The sequence below is a fragment of the Silurus meridionalis genome, chromosome 11 (genome assembly GCF_014805685.1).
Source record: "Silurus meridionalis isolate SWU-2019-XX chromosome 11, ASM1480568v1, whole genome shotgun sequence".
Taxonomy (NCBI): Eukaryota; Metazoa; Chordata; class Actinopteri; order Siluriformes; family Siluridae; genus Silurus; species Silurus meridionalis.
The window spans coordinates 882,893-897,917 of NC_060894.1; the positions used below are offsets into that span (position 1 = coordinate 882,893).

Sequence of the window (15,025 nt, forward strand, 5' to 3'; positions counted from 1 at the left end):
TGGAGATTGGGTTAGGAAATGGAGCAGTGTGTATCCACTTTTAGAGATCGATAGCACCACTGCTTAGTAACATCCATCTTTCTGTGCATGTGAGGGATGTGAGTGATGTGAGTGAGCGAGCGAGAGAGTGAGAGAGTGAGAAAGCTCACATCACTGCTCATATTTCTCACTCGGGTCAAAGACCTCGTCCCCATGAGGAACGGCTCAATCTCTGACCGACAGTCCAGATAAAACTCATCAGAGTGACACACACCCCCACACACACACCCCCACACACACAGTGCGAGAGATGAGCAGATAGAGCTTCCCACTCTGAGTGATGTCCGCTCCTGCTGTGGCTATTTTAAAGGCCACCTGATGTCCACTGATCCGTGATCCATGTGCTAAATCTGCCAGCTAACAGGAAGTGCAGGTGTAATTGATTTTTCCAACAGAAAACCTGAGTGGAACAGAGCAACCACATTTACCTGAGATCATCCAGCAGATTCAGCATTTCATCAGCTTCCTGTCATCCTGTATAGTTAGCATTTCATTTTGATGGAGTTGAGTGGTCCAGGCCCATGCTTAAGATTAGGCTCAGGCTCAGACATAGGCTCAGGTCCAGATCCAAGTCCATACCCAGGCTCAGACCCATTCTCAGGTGACACCGGAATGCGGAGACCAAGAGTCAGACAGACATCAGGATGGAGAGATCGACAGAGAGATTGGGAGAGGTTTTGAGAATGAAGTTGATATAGAAAGTGACATGGAGAGACATATGGAGAATGAGCCATAGAGACAGACAGATAAACAGATACACTAAGAGTGGGACAGACATGGATGGAGAGACAGTAAGACAGATTTGAATAAAAGGTGTCTAGTGGGAAAAAAAAGATGGTGTGATAACAAATATTTTGCCGAGACACGGAGAGAAGAGATGATTAGATACAGGGAGATGGGTTGAGGGGTTTAATGGAGAAGGATAAAGACATACAGAGATGAAAATAGGTAAAAAGGAGTGATGAAATAAATAGATGACAGACGGAGAGGTTATAGGTAGGTTGATAAATTTTTGTGCAGGGAAAGTGTGGGGTGAAAGCTCTCATCATGAGCGTCTGATCTCTGTGATTAATCTCCTGCACTCGTTTATTTCTCGTCACCAGTCCCTTACAGATGTGGCTTTATTTGTTCAATTATTTATTTACTTTGTTCTTTACATTCACCGTACAGCACATCGTTCTCACAGAGCTTGGTAATGAGTTACACAGTGGTCCGTGTGTGTGTGAGTGTGTGTGTGTGTGTGTGTGTGTGTGTGTGTGTGTGTGTTTCTATATTTCTCTTCCAGATGTAACTGTTCTAACATTGCCCACTGCATGTGAACATTTACTCCACTGAAGATCCAAGTGGTCTGGCAGCGATTCGCTAAAGGTCTTAGCACGAGCAGATCTCTGCAGATCTCAGCCTGATGTTTCGCTCCATCAGGCCATGCCCACTCTCTCTGTCTCTCTGTCCTGACCGCTTAGAGTTTCACGCAGAAACTCAGCATGGGCATGCTAAGACCTGTTAGCAAATCCCGCCCACTTTTCCTGCCCCAGTTTCCAGCCAGCCAATGAGATGGCACCGAATTGACTGATCCCAAGCCTGGGATATTTTGTCTGGCTCTTCGTGGTTATTTTTTTGTTTGGGTCTTGAAGATCTTTTTATACGTGGTTAATTTCCTCATATGACAAAATCATATTTTTATAATAAGCTTTAGATCTTCAGATATAAAGAGATGTTTTGGTATTAAAACAATTGCAGGGGACAACAAACATGAAGTTATAATAAATGTATTAATAGGTGTAGCTGACATGCTAATCACATATAGCAAGATTATGAAAATGACATGCTCACATCTACTTACGTCTCATTGTGTTTTTTTTCTCATCTTGGCTTCAGACAAAATTGCAGCATGTCATCGTTTAGAGGTTCTTCTACGAGCCGTGACGTAAAACAAAAAACATCTTTATGTTCTCATGATATGTTTATCTGGAGAGAAAAGAGATTAATGACCTCTTTGAGGTGAAATGTATTCCTCTTTGTGGGCATGGCCTAATTATTCCCAGTCGACAGTTATCTGTGTAACGCTCCTTAATCTGACCAATAATCAAATAAACAAATCACGTGTGCAGTGCAGCAGACGGTGAGATTCAGATCACATAGTTCACGTATTACAGAGCACTGAAGTGAATCACGCTGCAATGAAGCGGTGTATGTTTGGATATACACAGTTTGTTCAGGATAGCAACAGTAACCGTGCGAGGGGCGTGGCTTATGATCAGTCAATTCTCATCTCATTTCGGCTGCGTTGGACTTCGGTCACTCGGCATCACCTCCTCCCTGTGCCACTGCCGAACCTTAACAGAGCCATCTTGTGCGTGTGTATGCATTTTTGTGTGCGCGAGCGCGTATGCGTGCGTGTGATTTGATTTCTTGTCCCGTTCTTCTCGCCGATAGAGAGCGCTGTTGAGGCGAGCGAGCCGTCGGACCTGCTGGATAGACAGAGGTGCCTGGTGGCGCTGGCCTCTCTGCGACATGCTAAATGGTTCCAGGTTGGCGCTCTCTTTCTCTCATTGTTATTGTAGCCTTATGACCTTCACGTGTATAAAAAAAAAACACACAAAAAAACCCACAAAAACGTAATGACTCCTGTTCTTATCGTAAGGCTACAAAAGCAATTGTTACTCACTTTTATTTTGCCTTGTTTGTTTATTTTTTTGTAACCTGCTTGTTTGTCATTTAAAAAAATTATAAAGTGCTTTCACCTGGACTCTCCTCCTCCTCCTCCTCCCCCGTCTCCCTCCTCACCCGAACCCATGACATGCTGGACCTCTGATGAATCAGAGATCCAAGTTTTCACACACTTACTCACACACACTAACCGAGAGCTGAGTAAGACTGAAGTCACGGGTTGCGTTGCGAGTGATGTTAGCGTCCCGGCTCACACCGATGCACCTGTATTTTCTCAGGCCAGAGTAAACGGCTTAAAATCAGGAGTGATCGTTTTACGGATTCTGAGGGACATGTGCAACCGAGTGCCGGCCTGGGAACCGCTCAGAGGATGGGTGAGTGCTGCCGTGTCAACAGCGATTTCTGTTTTCCAATGATGTTAATTCATTACAATTACATTTTATTAACGATTACAATTATTAATTCATCTAATTCATCAAGTTAAAATTTAACTATTATATTTATAAATATTATAGATTTTCAAGTGTAATATTCTCATTTTTTGTTTTAAAAGAATTTAAAAATTCATATTTTTTTTAATTCATTGTTCTTTCTTTTTTTTTTTTTTTGTGTACCAAATCTTTTTATTTGTCAGTTCATAATTAGAACATAGAAAAAATAAGGGGAAAAAATATCACCCCCAAACTCAGTTCTTTCTTGATATCTGTTTATCTGAATACAATATTTTATTGAGATAGAAATAGAAAATAGAGATAGAAATCACCTTGTCGATTATAAATTTCTCAGCTGTAAGTTTATTTGTTAAATAATTCTAACATAAGTGTCGTACCTCTGACTCCAGATTTTTTACCGAGATGCATGTTTTTTTGTGGTTGTTAGCCGTTGGAGCTGCTGTGTGAGAAGGCCATTGCGACGTGTAACCGGCCCCTGGGAGCCGGAGAGGCTTTGCGCAGGGTCATGGAGTGTCTCGCCTCGGGGATCCTGCTCCCAGGTATACTCAGCCCTTCTCCTCCATACAGGTGTTACACAGAGAGACAGGAGCACACCTGACACATGCGTTTTACTCGACTCTGTAATCACCTTCACCTCGCTCTGTTTATGGATCCTCTAAACCCCTATAAACACAGTCTGAGTGCACACAGAGATATAATTATTAATGGTTTTCTCTGCTCCTCTTCAGGACTACGAGAGCACAGGATCATCTTATTTATAAAAAAGGTTAACACGGCCTGGTTCTCACTGTGTCCAGGAAGAAATAGTGTATTTGCCCTCCTCACATGCTTTTATGTGGTTATAATTCATTAATAGTGTAAGATGTGGACGTTAATATTTAATTAGCTGTACATGAGCGGGGCTAGCCTAGCGTCTTCCCTGACCTAGCTTTAACTAAACTGGAAGTCATTTGTAGTTCACAGCAGCTGTAGAGTAAAGGAGCAGGCGTTGGCATCTAATGCAGCTTAATGTTAAAAAAATGCTACGTCTACACGAATCCGCATCTAGGGTTAGGATTAAAATCTTAAGGGTTAGGATTAAAATATTAAGGGTTAGGATTAAAATCTTAAGGGTTAGGATTAAAATCTTAAGGGTTAGGGTTAAAATATTAAGGGTTAGGGTTAAAATATTAAGGGTTAGGATTAAAATATTAAGGGTTAGGATTAAAATCTTAAGGGTTAGGATTAAAATCTTAAGGGTTAGGGTTAAAATCTTAAGGGTTAGGGTTAAAATCTTAAGGGTTAGGATTAAAATCTTAAGGGTTAGGATTAAAATCTTAAGGGTTAGGGTTAAAATCTTAAGGGTTAGGGTTAAAATCTTAAGGGTTAGGGTTAAAATCTTAAGGGTTAGGATTAAAATCTTAAGGGTTAGGATTAAAATATTAAGGGTTAGGGTTAAAATCTTAGGGTTAAGGTTTTAAAATGCTCTGCGTCCACATTTCAATGGTTTCCTAAAAGTTAATTATCCGCACTGAAATGTTTAAAACCGCTTACGTCCTTACTGCGCATGAGCAAAAACGTAAGACACTTTGACTCGTGCCATTTCTGCCTGGCTTTTGTTTACTTTCCCGCTCTTTGAAGCATCACAACAACTACTAAAAACACGTCATGGTTTCCGAAAGCCTCTGTTTTTCACACACAGTGAACGTCCGTGTCGGTGTGAGGCCAAAACAGCGAGAAAAATACGCCTGTTCGAACGAAAACCGTATCAGTGTGGACGCGGCCAACAGGCGTTTGTTAATGGACTTTAGTTCTGTTTTGTAGATTCTTAGTCAATTGCACATGAACAATCCTTCTGTTACTGTAGCTTTGAAGGTTTACAGTTTAACATTGCACTGTTTTAGAAATGCAGTTTTAATAAAATGATGTGCATCAATTGTGGTTTGATGGTTTGATGTCTTATAATATGGTCTTAAAATCTTTAGGAATTTATTTAGGCTTATGTTTTTAGATATGCCAGTTAGTCAGTAATGGCAGTAGTTGGTAGGGAGTTAACAGGTGGTTGTTAGGGTGTGTATCGGATGTAATCTCAGTTTGATGCTAGATAATTGTCCACGAGGTTGCTAGGGTGTTGTTCTGACTGTTGCTAAAAGGGTACCAGTGCCACTAGGTGGTATCTGTGGTGTCTGTTCGGGTGTTGATAGGTGTTGATGGATTGTTCGTAGGTGGTTATAACATAATCTCATTTGAATGCTAGAATAGTTGGTATGACGTTTCAGTGGTTGTGTCTGGCTGTGTCCAAATAGTTGTTTTTTCAGGTTTTTAAAAGGTGGTTGAGATGTAATAATGAATGGTTGTGAAGCTGTTGCTCGATGTACAGTACGATATAAGACTTGCACGTTTCATTACGCAAGTAACGTGAGTGAATAAAACCCCGAAGTAATTTTCCATGCACCGATTTACTATTAAACGTGTTCATGCACAAGCATCTAATGTATGTCCGATCTAAAATCATGCCTTCACTATGAGTCCCTGTTTCTTTACAAAACGTTCCGCCATTGTCACCATTGTTTCCACAAAACTCAAAAGGGTTTACAAGAAAATCTACAAGGCCAGTACACAAACCAGAGCTTTCTGTAGGCACAGGAAAGGGACTGGAGAAAAAGGGTAGTGTTAGTAAACTACAACACAAGTGTGTGATTTGAGACGCGTCCCCAGTGTATTGCATGTAGTTGGATGAATGGAGAAATTGATATATTTTATTATTTATTAAGTAAATAAATAAATAAATAAAAGAAGAGATTGTGAGTGTCTCTCTAGACGTGGGGTCATGACCTTTGGTTAGGAAAGTCCTGAGCTACAGAGACAGTCGCAGCCTGCGTTGTGTGTCAGCATGCTAACAAGATAACGGCCAACATTTTCCTTCATTCATTATTAGCGCTGTTTGTTTGACCCCCACCGTGTTTTTTTCCTCCGTCCTCAGGTGGACCAGGGCTGCATGACCCATGCGAAAAGGAGCCGACTGACACGCTGGCGGCCATGACGGACGAGCAGGCGGAGGCCATCACGTACAATGCACAGGTGACCTCACACTCTGCACACGTTCGATATCGGATAGCGTGAGAGCGGATCTGACCTCAGGTCTTTTCCTGATCATGAATTATAAGTCTGAGGGACAGGTGAGGACGCAGTACGCAGTGTGATGAGTGGAGATCCCTCGCTCTATCTCAGATTACTGACTAGTGTGTGTGTGTGTGTGTGTGTGTGTGTGTGTGTGTGTGTGTGTGTGTGTGTGTAAACTAAGCCAGAGAATAACGTAGAGAGAAAAAGACTTACAGGCTTATCTTATCTGCTGTCTTCACATTACCGCTGTTTTAAACACACACACACACACACACACACACACACACACACACAATCTAACAGGAGCTTCTTCGAGGCCTGCTCTTTAATATGCGTGGGAAAGCAGCACTTTAGAAACCTGTGTGTGTGTGTGTGTGTGTGTGTGTGTGTGTTCTCTGCTGCAGGAAGGTGAAAACGATACAAAAATACTTAATTGTATTGTAGAATATCTACACATTTCATCCCTGTCTTTATCTCTTTATTTCCGCTCTTCCTCTCCCTCAGTTCACTTCTCAACCTCCTTTTCGATTTTTAGAATATTTTCCGCTTAATTATGACCATTTTTACATCATACACCTCTGCGAAACAACTCGGGCATGGATCAAAACTGCATCTGATTCTGATTCCCAGCTGATACCACATGACATAGGTCCAGCATACGATGTTGTGAATAAACAAACGCCACAACAGTCTACTGTTAACTAAATGTTCGAAGCTTTACATTCCCTTGAATCATTGTTTTAATGTAAAGTAAGTTTTACACCGGTGGTTGTCAGATGGTTCTGAGGGTGTAGTTAGAAGGTTTGTTGTGGATACTGCTTGATCGGTTGTTGCTGTGACTTTCAAGGGGTTTGCGTTGCAGTTTTGAATTTGTTAAAGAAAATTTGTTTTACATTTTTAATTTGTTATGGTATTTTGTTGATTAGTGGTTATTAGGGTTTTTTTTTATTCTTTTACAGTAAAGCATCGTCCAATAATACAAACAGAGTAAGCACTTGAAGTCTCTTACAGCTGCAGGCGAGATCCTGAGTAACCCTGAGCGAGAGCACAAGGTTTCTGTCTTCGTTACACACAAATTTGCACCACCAGCAAACACTCCACAATCTTGTAGTATAGGAAACGGCGAGTCAGCTTTTTTCCCCTCTCCTGCATTCTTGAAGCTCTAAAATGCTAATTTGGCTTTATTTTATTATTTTTTCTGTGCAGATTGTTTCCATGCCTGCATGCTCGTTAGTGTCAGTGGGTAGGTTTAGTAAGCAGGGATTTTAGAGAGGAGTGTGGTGACGTTACGCGGTGGCGTGGCGGTGAGCGCTTCAGCAGTTTACTCCGTCATAACAGGAGAATTACTGAGCACACAGACTTCTCCTCCTCTTTTTTCTTCCAGATGTAATTACAGTAATTGGTGGTAAAAATAGTTCTGCAGACTTAAGCAGAGACGTGTGTGTGTGTGTGTGTGTGTGTGTGTGTGTGTGTGTGTGTGTGTGTGTGTGTGTGTGATCAATTTGACTGCATGGCTGCTGCCCTTTCGTATATTAGAATTTCAAACCTATAATCAGTTGTGTATAAAGCAATCATTCCTTCTTTATTGTGATTGATGAGTACATAGGCCACGCCTCCTTCAGTCAGACCAATCAGAGGTCTCCATCCAACACTTTTAAAGACATAAGTTGTCCTTAAGGTCTTTTTTTATATCATAGGTTTTTCCTGCTCTAGTTGTATAATGTAGGTGTGTGTGTGCGCGCGCGAGTGTGTGTGTGTGTGTGTGTGTGTGAGACCTGCGCAGCTCAGCGATGCCTCAGCGCTGCTTCAGGAGTGCGTGAGATGGATGTGTTAATACACACCGTGTTGTGGTTCACTCTGCTGAACTGTTTATCGGTTCTGAAAGCATCTGAACCCACGCTTGTTCTCTTAACGTGAACCTTCGCCGAAAATCCATCAGCACCGCTGAACGCTGCGCTGCGTTTGCTGAACACGCTGCCACTGCTAAGCAGTCTGAGTGACCTCGGGGTCACGGCTCTGATCAAAGAATTTCATCAAGGTGAAAAATAACACCACGGCCACGCGGTAAAGAAGCGCAGGGATGTTTTTACGCCTCATGGAGCTCAGCGTTGTACCATGAAAGACCTGCCAATTTACTGTGTATTACACAAGATCAACACTATAACACTGTATTATTGTGTGTGTGTGTGTGTGTGTGTGTGTGTGTGTGTGTGTGTGTGTGTGTGTGTGTGTTGCAGCACGCCCTTCGGCTGATGGCTTTTGGTCAGATCTACAAGGTATTAGAGATGGATCCACTTCCCTCCAACAAACCCTCATCAAAATACCCCTGGTCAGATAAAGAAGGTGTGTGTATGCATCTCTCCCTGTCCCACACCCTTCTTTCTCTCTCTCTCCCTCTCTCTCTCCCTCTCTCTCTCTCTTTCTTTTTCTATATCTCTCTCTCTCACACACACACACACACACACACACACACACACACACACACACACACACACACACTCCTCCTCCTTCAATCTCAGAAGCAGTAATTCTCAGATGGTGAATATTGGGATGTTGTAATTCAATTCAATTTCAATTCAAACTTTATTTATACAGCACCTAACAACTACCAGGTAGAACCAAGGTGCTGAACAAAATGTGCAAAATAGTAATACAATTAGAATTAACATTAAAAATAATAAACTATAGCAATAATAAACAATAGTGATTCCTCTGGACTGAGATGTGATCATGTTTATTAACACTGAGGATGTTGTTATTCAGGTTCAGGGTTAAAGAGGCCCTACGAGGACGGCCTGATGGACGACAAAGACCTCATTAAGAAAATGAAACGCAACCTGCGAAGAGGTGAGCGTCTCTCTACTTCTGTCTCTCTCACACACACACACACACACAGAGGGTAATATCATCTACCACTATATCTCTCTGTCTGTCATTTATTTGTTTTTTGAGGAAGCTCTCACATCTCTTGTTTTTGTTCTTCACATCATGTTTCCTTTCATGTCTTTGTCCTTCTGGTTGTTTGTTTGTTTATGGTGTTCCGCTCTTTTACACACACACACACACGCGCACACACACACACGCTCTCCCTCTCCCTCTCCCTCTCCCTCTCCCTTCTAATCTCTGATGTTTCTCACTAAGGACCCACACAGAGAGTCGATGGCATTGATTTTTCATTTCTCAGGGAACGGAACAGAGACACGCCCTGCGCTGTTTCCACAAATCAGCGTGAAGACGAGCAGAATTCAGAGTTTAAACCCACAATAGATCAAGTCAAAATGTGATCTGTAGATGTTTCCTTCGATCTCTTACTCACCCCTCTTCTCTGTCTTTTCTCTCTCTCTCTCTCTCTCTCTCTCTCTCTCTCTCTCTCTCCTCCTCTCCCCCCCCTCTCACATACAAACTGTCTTCCTCTCATTCATCTCATCTGTTTTTCCTCCCCCTCTCTCATTCTGTCTCACCATTTATCATCACTATTATCATTTATCATCTTTCTCAACCCCCTTTTTCTGTCTCCTTTTGTCTCACATACACACTGTTTTTTCTCTTATTTGTCTCTCACCTTCCAAAAGAAGTGTATTTTATAGTTTGAAATCAAGACATGACTTAGTTGTGTACACCAGGTTCCACCTCGGCCACTCAAGTCTTACACGTGGGCTTCTACTGATCGGGGTGAAGCTTCTTATGTCTCTCATGGTTCCTTTGACTATTAAAAAAAACATCTTGTTGGACTGTAACTTTTACGATACTGCTAGGAAACTATTGTATTCAGTAACATGTTCACAAGGCATTTTTTTATAATGTATCACTATGTATGCTCAATAAACAAATAAACAAACAAACAAACTCTCTTACCTTCTCTCTCCCTCTTATTCTATTCTACCATTTCTTTCTCTCTCTCTCTCTCTCTCTCTCTCTCTCTCTCTCTCTCTCTCTCTCTATATATATATATATATCTCTCTCTCTCTCTCTCAGTTTTAGACAGTAAAGCAATAGACTCCAACCAGCCCATGAACGCGCTCATGCGGTTGAATCAGATCCGTCCGGGTCTGCAGTACAAGCTCCTCTCTCAGTCTGGTCCGGTTCATGCTCCCGTCTTCACGATGTCCGTGGACGTGGACGGAACCATCTACGAAGCCTCTGGCTCTTCTAAGAAAACGGCAAAGCTGCACGTAGCTGTTAAGGTAAGGCTCAAGCAGAACTCGCTCCAAAAACCATGTACACGGTTACACTTTTGAAATATATTAGAGCAAATATTAGATGTTTAGATGTTAAGATGTTTAGATGTTTAGATGGCTGTAAGTGAAAGATTCATATTCAATAATCAATCATCTGTCAATACCTACTCAAAAACTGAAGCTTTACTTATACAGACGGAAACAAAAAATACTGCACACACTCGCATTCCTGCCCCTACTCCGATAACTTACACATGTCTCCACTGCATCCTCCCTGTGTGTGTGTGTGTGTGTGTGTGTGTGTGTGTGTGTGTGTGTGTGTGTGTGTGTGTGTGTGTGTGTCAATAAAAATAAAACTGAACCTCCATGTTAAATTCTCCATGTAAAGCCTGAACCCTGGCTGCGTTACCGTGGAAACAAAAAGAAAAAAGTTAATTCGTCATGTAGGTTTAACACAGTACACAGCAAAGTGATGTAACACAGCTTGCCAATAGACTGCAGCTGTGACCATGCAGTTTATACACACACACACACACACACACACACACACACACACACACTCCATGGGCACGGTAATGCTGGGGTCAGAATGCGTGCCGTTCCAGGCTGATTGTGAACAAAGAGACTTTGGAGAAGAGAGCTGGTCTAATCTTTTTTCCTTCAGAGCACAGCCATAAAAGGCACCGGTTACGGTCCACACACACACACACACAAACGATTTAGCCCAAAGGATGCTGATAATTGAATCGCTGCGCAGACTAGCACTTTTCTGCCTTAATCTAATTCAGTATAACCAGTAAAAAGCGTGCGCTCTTCAAAAGAAGAGCAGGAACAACATAACAGGTTCCTGAAATCCTCAACAGCAGCACCAGTCTCTTCTTTAAAACAAATCTCTCAGCATAAGCTTCTTCTTCGAGTGTGTGAGGAAGCGATTGTGTGGTAAAGCGAGGGTGTGAGGAAGCGAGTGTGTGGTAAAGCGAGCGTGTGAGAAAGCGAGGGTGTGGGAAAGCGAGGGTGTGAGGAAGCGAGTGTGTGAGAAAGAGAGTGTGTGAGAAAGAGAGAGTGTGAGAAAGAGAGTGTGTGAGAAAGATGAAATATAATAAGAAATAGAGAAAGATGGAGTTGATGAGAGATGAAGAAAGACAGAGTGGACATGATGGAGAGAAAGATAGATAAAGAGGAAGGGATAGAAAGAGAAATAAGAAGAGAGGAGAAAGATAGACAGAGAGGACATAATGGGAAGAGATAGAAAAGAAGAGATGGAGAGAGATAAACATAGAGGACATGATGGAGAGGGATAGACAGATAAAGGGATGGAGAGCGATGGACAGAGAGGAAGAGAGGAGGAGAAAACTATTAAGAATTCTTTATTAAAAAACCTGTTATATAATGAATTTAGAGTCATTTGATTGTGTATGTTCCTGTGATGTACAGCGTGTGTGTGTGTGTGTGTGTGTGTGTGTGTGTGTGTGTGTGTGTGTGTGTACTGACAGGTGCTGCAGGCGATGGGATACCCAACAGGCTTTGACACAGACCTGGACTCCATGAGTGCAGATGAGAAGTCAGACAGCGAGGGCAAGAGTGAGACATCGACACACTCGAGCAATAACACATCACACTCCACAGACAGCACACTGGAGGTAAACACACACACACACACACACACACACACACACACACACACACACACACAGAGTCTATAATATGTTTAGTCTTTTAGTCAGTTGAAGACACACTTCAGTGATCACAATCTGGTCTGGAAAGTAGTGAGAAAACAAATCGACTTTGAATTGACTCACCTGCAGGAAGTGAATCAGTCAGGCTGCATGCACGTGTGTACTTGTATGTATTTTGTGTATTGTTTATCTTGTTTATCAATGCGATTAGCAAAACTGAGCCAGAATACAACAGTGTTGCATCACTGCAGAAATTTCAAGGTGTTCTGGAGATATAAAACAAGATGATTCCATGTAGTTAATGATCAAATTATTGAATTGTTTATTGAGTTTGCATTCTAGCCACGTTCTCCGTACGTCACTCCAGTCTTCTCCATTGTACTGTATTGTTTTTTATTGTTTTATTTATATCAAAAATAAGTTCCAAGCAAATGAATAAAGAACCGAAAGTACAAAAACAGAAGGCAGCGTGATCTACCCAGGATATTCTGCAGCTCCACATACACGCTTTTATTTAAATGCATACAGTGTGAAGCCGAACAGCAGAACAAGTGTGAAAACACCTTTAATGTCACACTAAACATTTCCTTCCTGACCATATGCCTGAGTCACTTATATGGCCAAAAGTATTGGGACACTCATCTTTTTCCCCAGCACAAAGTTGGAGGCACACAATTGTGTTGTACGTCTTTGGATGCCGTAGCATTAAAGCTTAGCTTCACTTGTACTAGGTGACCCAAACATGTTCCAGCATGACAATGCACCTGTGCACAAAGCCACAGAAAGGAAGTGTAATTAAATATTCATGTTGCTGTTTATAGAGTAAAATAGAAACTGCACTGATCCTGTGTACGAGCAGCTGTAAAAGAGCTTGTGTGTGTGTGTGTGTATGTGTGTGTGTGTGTGTAGGTGCGAACTCAGGGTCCTATTCTGACAGCTAGCGGTAAGAACCCAGTGATGGAGCTGAACGAGAAAAGGCGAGGCCTCAAATACGAGCTGATCTCGGAGAGTGGAGGCAGCCACGACAAACGCTTCGTCATGGAGGCGAGTCGCATCACAAATCTGTCATCGTGTGTTTTCCTACCAGCAATCAACCTAATCAAGATCTAACTTTTTTCCCCTCATTAAGGTGGAGGTCGATGGACAGAAGTTCCGAGGTGCAGGACCTAATAAAAAAGTAGCCAAAGCCAGCGCCGCCCTCGCCGCTCTGGAGAAACTGTTCTCGGGACCCAACGCTGCCGGCAATAAAAAGAAAAAAATCCTCCCTCAGGTCAGTCACCATCATCGATAATCAATAAACACCACTCTAATCCTCTGAAGACCGAACCAGACTCTTCTCAGATCAGATCAGCTCAGAGCTCTCGGGTAACATGAGCAGTGATGAGCAGAACTTCCTGAAAGGTCTTTACACCGGATATCAATACTCTGACCTTGAGCTCAAAGACACTGCTGTGCTGGACCATGGGAGAGCAGGAAGTGGTGTAGCAAAGCTTCTAATAGTAAATCAGAGTTTATATTGGAGCTATAAATAGAGACCAATACCCAGGATCAGAATCTGAAAACTGATTGATCTGATAGAAAAATAATTACATTAACTTGTATATTGCTCATCAGGGACAAACTTACTTACAAAGAACATATTTATGTTTAATCACCACATTATCTGTGTAAACCTGCTTTGAGACAATGTTCATTGTTAAAAGCGCTATACAAATAAAAATGAATTGAAATTGAATTGAATTGTATATAAAATAAATAAAAGTGGAATTTGGATTAAAATTGTGACATTTTTGTTTGGATTGATTTTATTTTAGGAATGTTATATTTTCCAGCTTCAAAACGTGTGTGTGTGTGTGTGTGTCTGTGTGTGTCTGTGTGTGTGTCTGTGTGTGTGTGTGTGTGTGTGTGTGTGTGTGTGTGTGTTATAGAATAAGGGAGCGATTGCTGCCGCCGCCGCCGCCGCCTCTGCTGTAGCAGCTCAAGCCGCTCGAGGAAGAGGGAGAGCTGCACTTGCACGAGGAGCCTTCATCAGTGCCACTGCACCAGGCTACGTCACACCAGGTTTGGTTATAACGATGCGGAGTCACGGTTACCCACTTGAAGTGGAGCGTTTTATTAATTTTGTACCACAGCAACGGCCTTCACTAATTCAATAAAAAACATCACGTCGTTATCCGACTTTTTATCCGTTTATAGTACAGTCAAACAAATGACTTTCTGTTCATACTTTTGCTACAGCACCTATAAACAGCTGCCCCTCGTGCTCCTTTTGTCTCTCTCGTTTACATCTTTAAAAAAAAAAGAAGAAGAAAATAAATGTTGGTATAAACCTGCACTACTGTTAGAGCTGCTGTGGTTGAAAAATAAATCAACTTCTGACCAATCAGAATCTCGAATTTCACAGCACTGTGGCGTATTAAAATCAGAAGAAGAATATTTAATGAAATATATAATGTAATATTTTATTATGATTGATCTTGAGTGTATTATTCCAGTTGTATACAAGTAAATATTGTTGCGTAACAGTAACAGCGTGTATAAACTGGTTTTCCTGCAGGGTTCGGAAGCCCGTACGGATACAGTGCTGCAGCCGCCGCTCCTGCATACGGTACGTAACCTACAAATCCCCCCTCCCTTTAAGCCCCGCCCTCCCTTGTTCCCGGTGCGAGTCTAGGGTCCAAATTCCGCCCTTATTCCTTTTCCCAACCCGTTCAGCTTTTAATTGGGCCTTGAGCGTGTTTTAAAGCCAGCCATCTGTCTGAACCCGTGCTGGCAGATCCCCTGGCCAACGGGAGGACAGGCTCATAACCTTTTGGTTCTTCCTGTGGTTGGAGCAAGCCTTGCTTCGCTTCGGCTGGGTGTGTTGGTGCTGCTCGTCTGAGTCTGCCTGCTTTCCCTGGTCCCCATG

General features: G+C 42.2%; 1 protein-coding gene across 9 annotated transcripts in view; it reads left to right on the forward strand.

Annotated features, from left to right (window-relative positions):
- LOC124393153 (spermatid perinuclear RNA binding protein) overlaps positions 1-15,025 on the forward strand; it is a 76,119-nt gene that overhangs the window by 51,531 nt on the left and 9,563 nt on the right. For all 9 annotated transcript variants that reach the window (XM_046860629.1, XM_046860621.1, XM_046860630.1 and 6 more), the window contains 12 exons: positions 2,476-2,570; positions 2,988-3,083; positions 3,589-3,700; positions 6,124-6,221; positions 8,501-8,606; positions 9,027-9,110; positions 10,239-10,447; positions 11,935-12,081; positions 13,027-13,161; positions 13,247-13,387; positions 14,046-14,178; positions 14,675-14,725. In XM_046860629.1, the coding sequence (XP_046716585.1) occupies positions 2,476-2,570; positions 2,988-3,083; positions 3,589-3,700; positions 6,124-6,221; positions 8,501-8,606; positions 9,027-9,110; positions 10,239-10,447; positions 11,935-12,081; positions 13,027-13,161; positions 13,247-13,387; positions 14,046-14,178; positions 14,675-14,725 (1,407 nt within the window). The remainder of the gene's footprint in view (positions 1-2,475; positions 2,571-2,987; positions 3,084-3,588; positions 3,701-6,123; positions 6,222-8,500; positions 8,607-9,026; positions 9,111-10,238; positions 10,448-11,934; positions 12,082-13,026; positions 13,162-13,246; positions 13,388-14,045; positions 14,179-14,674; positions 14,726-15,025) is intronic.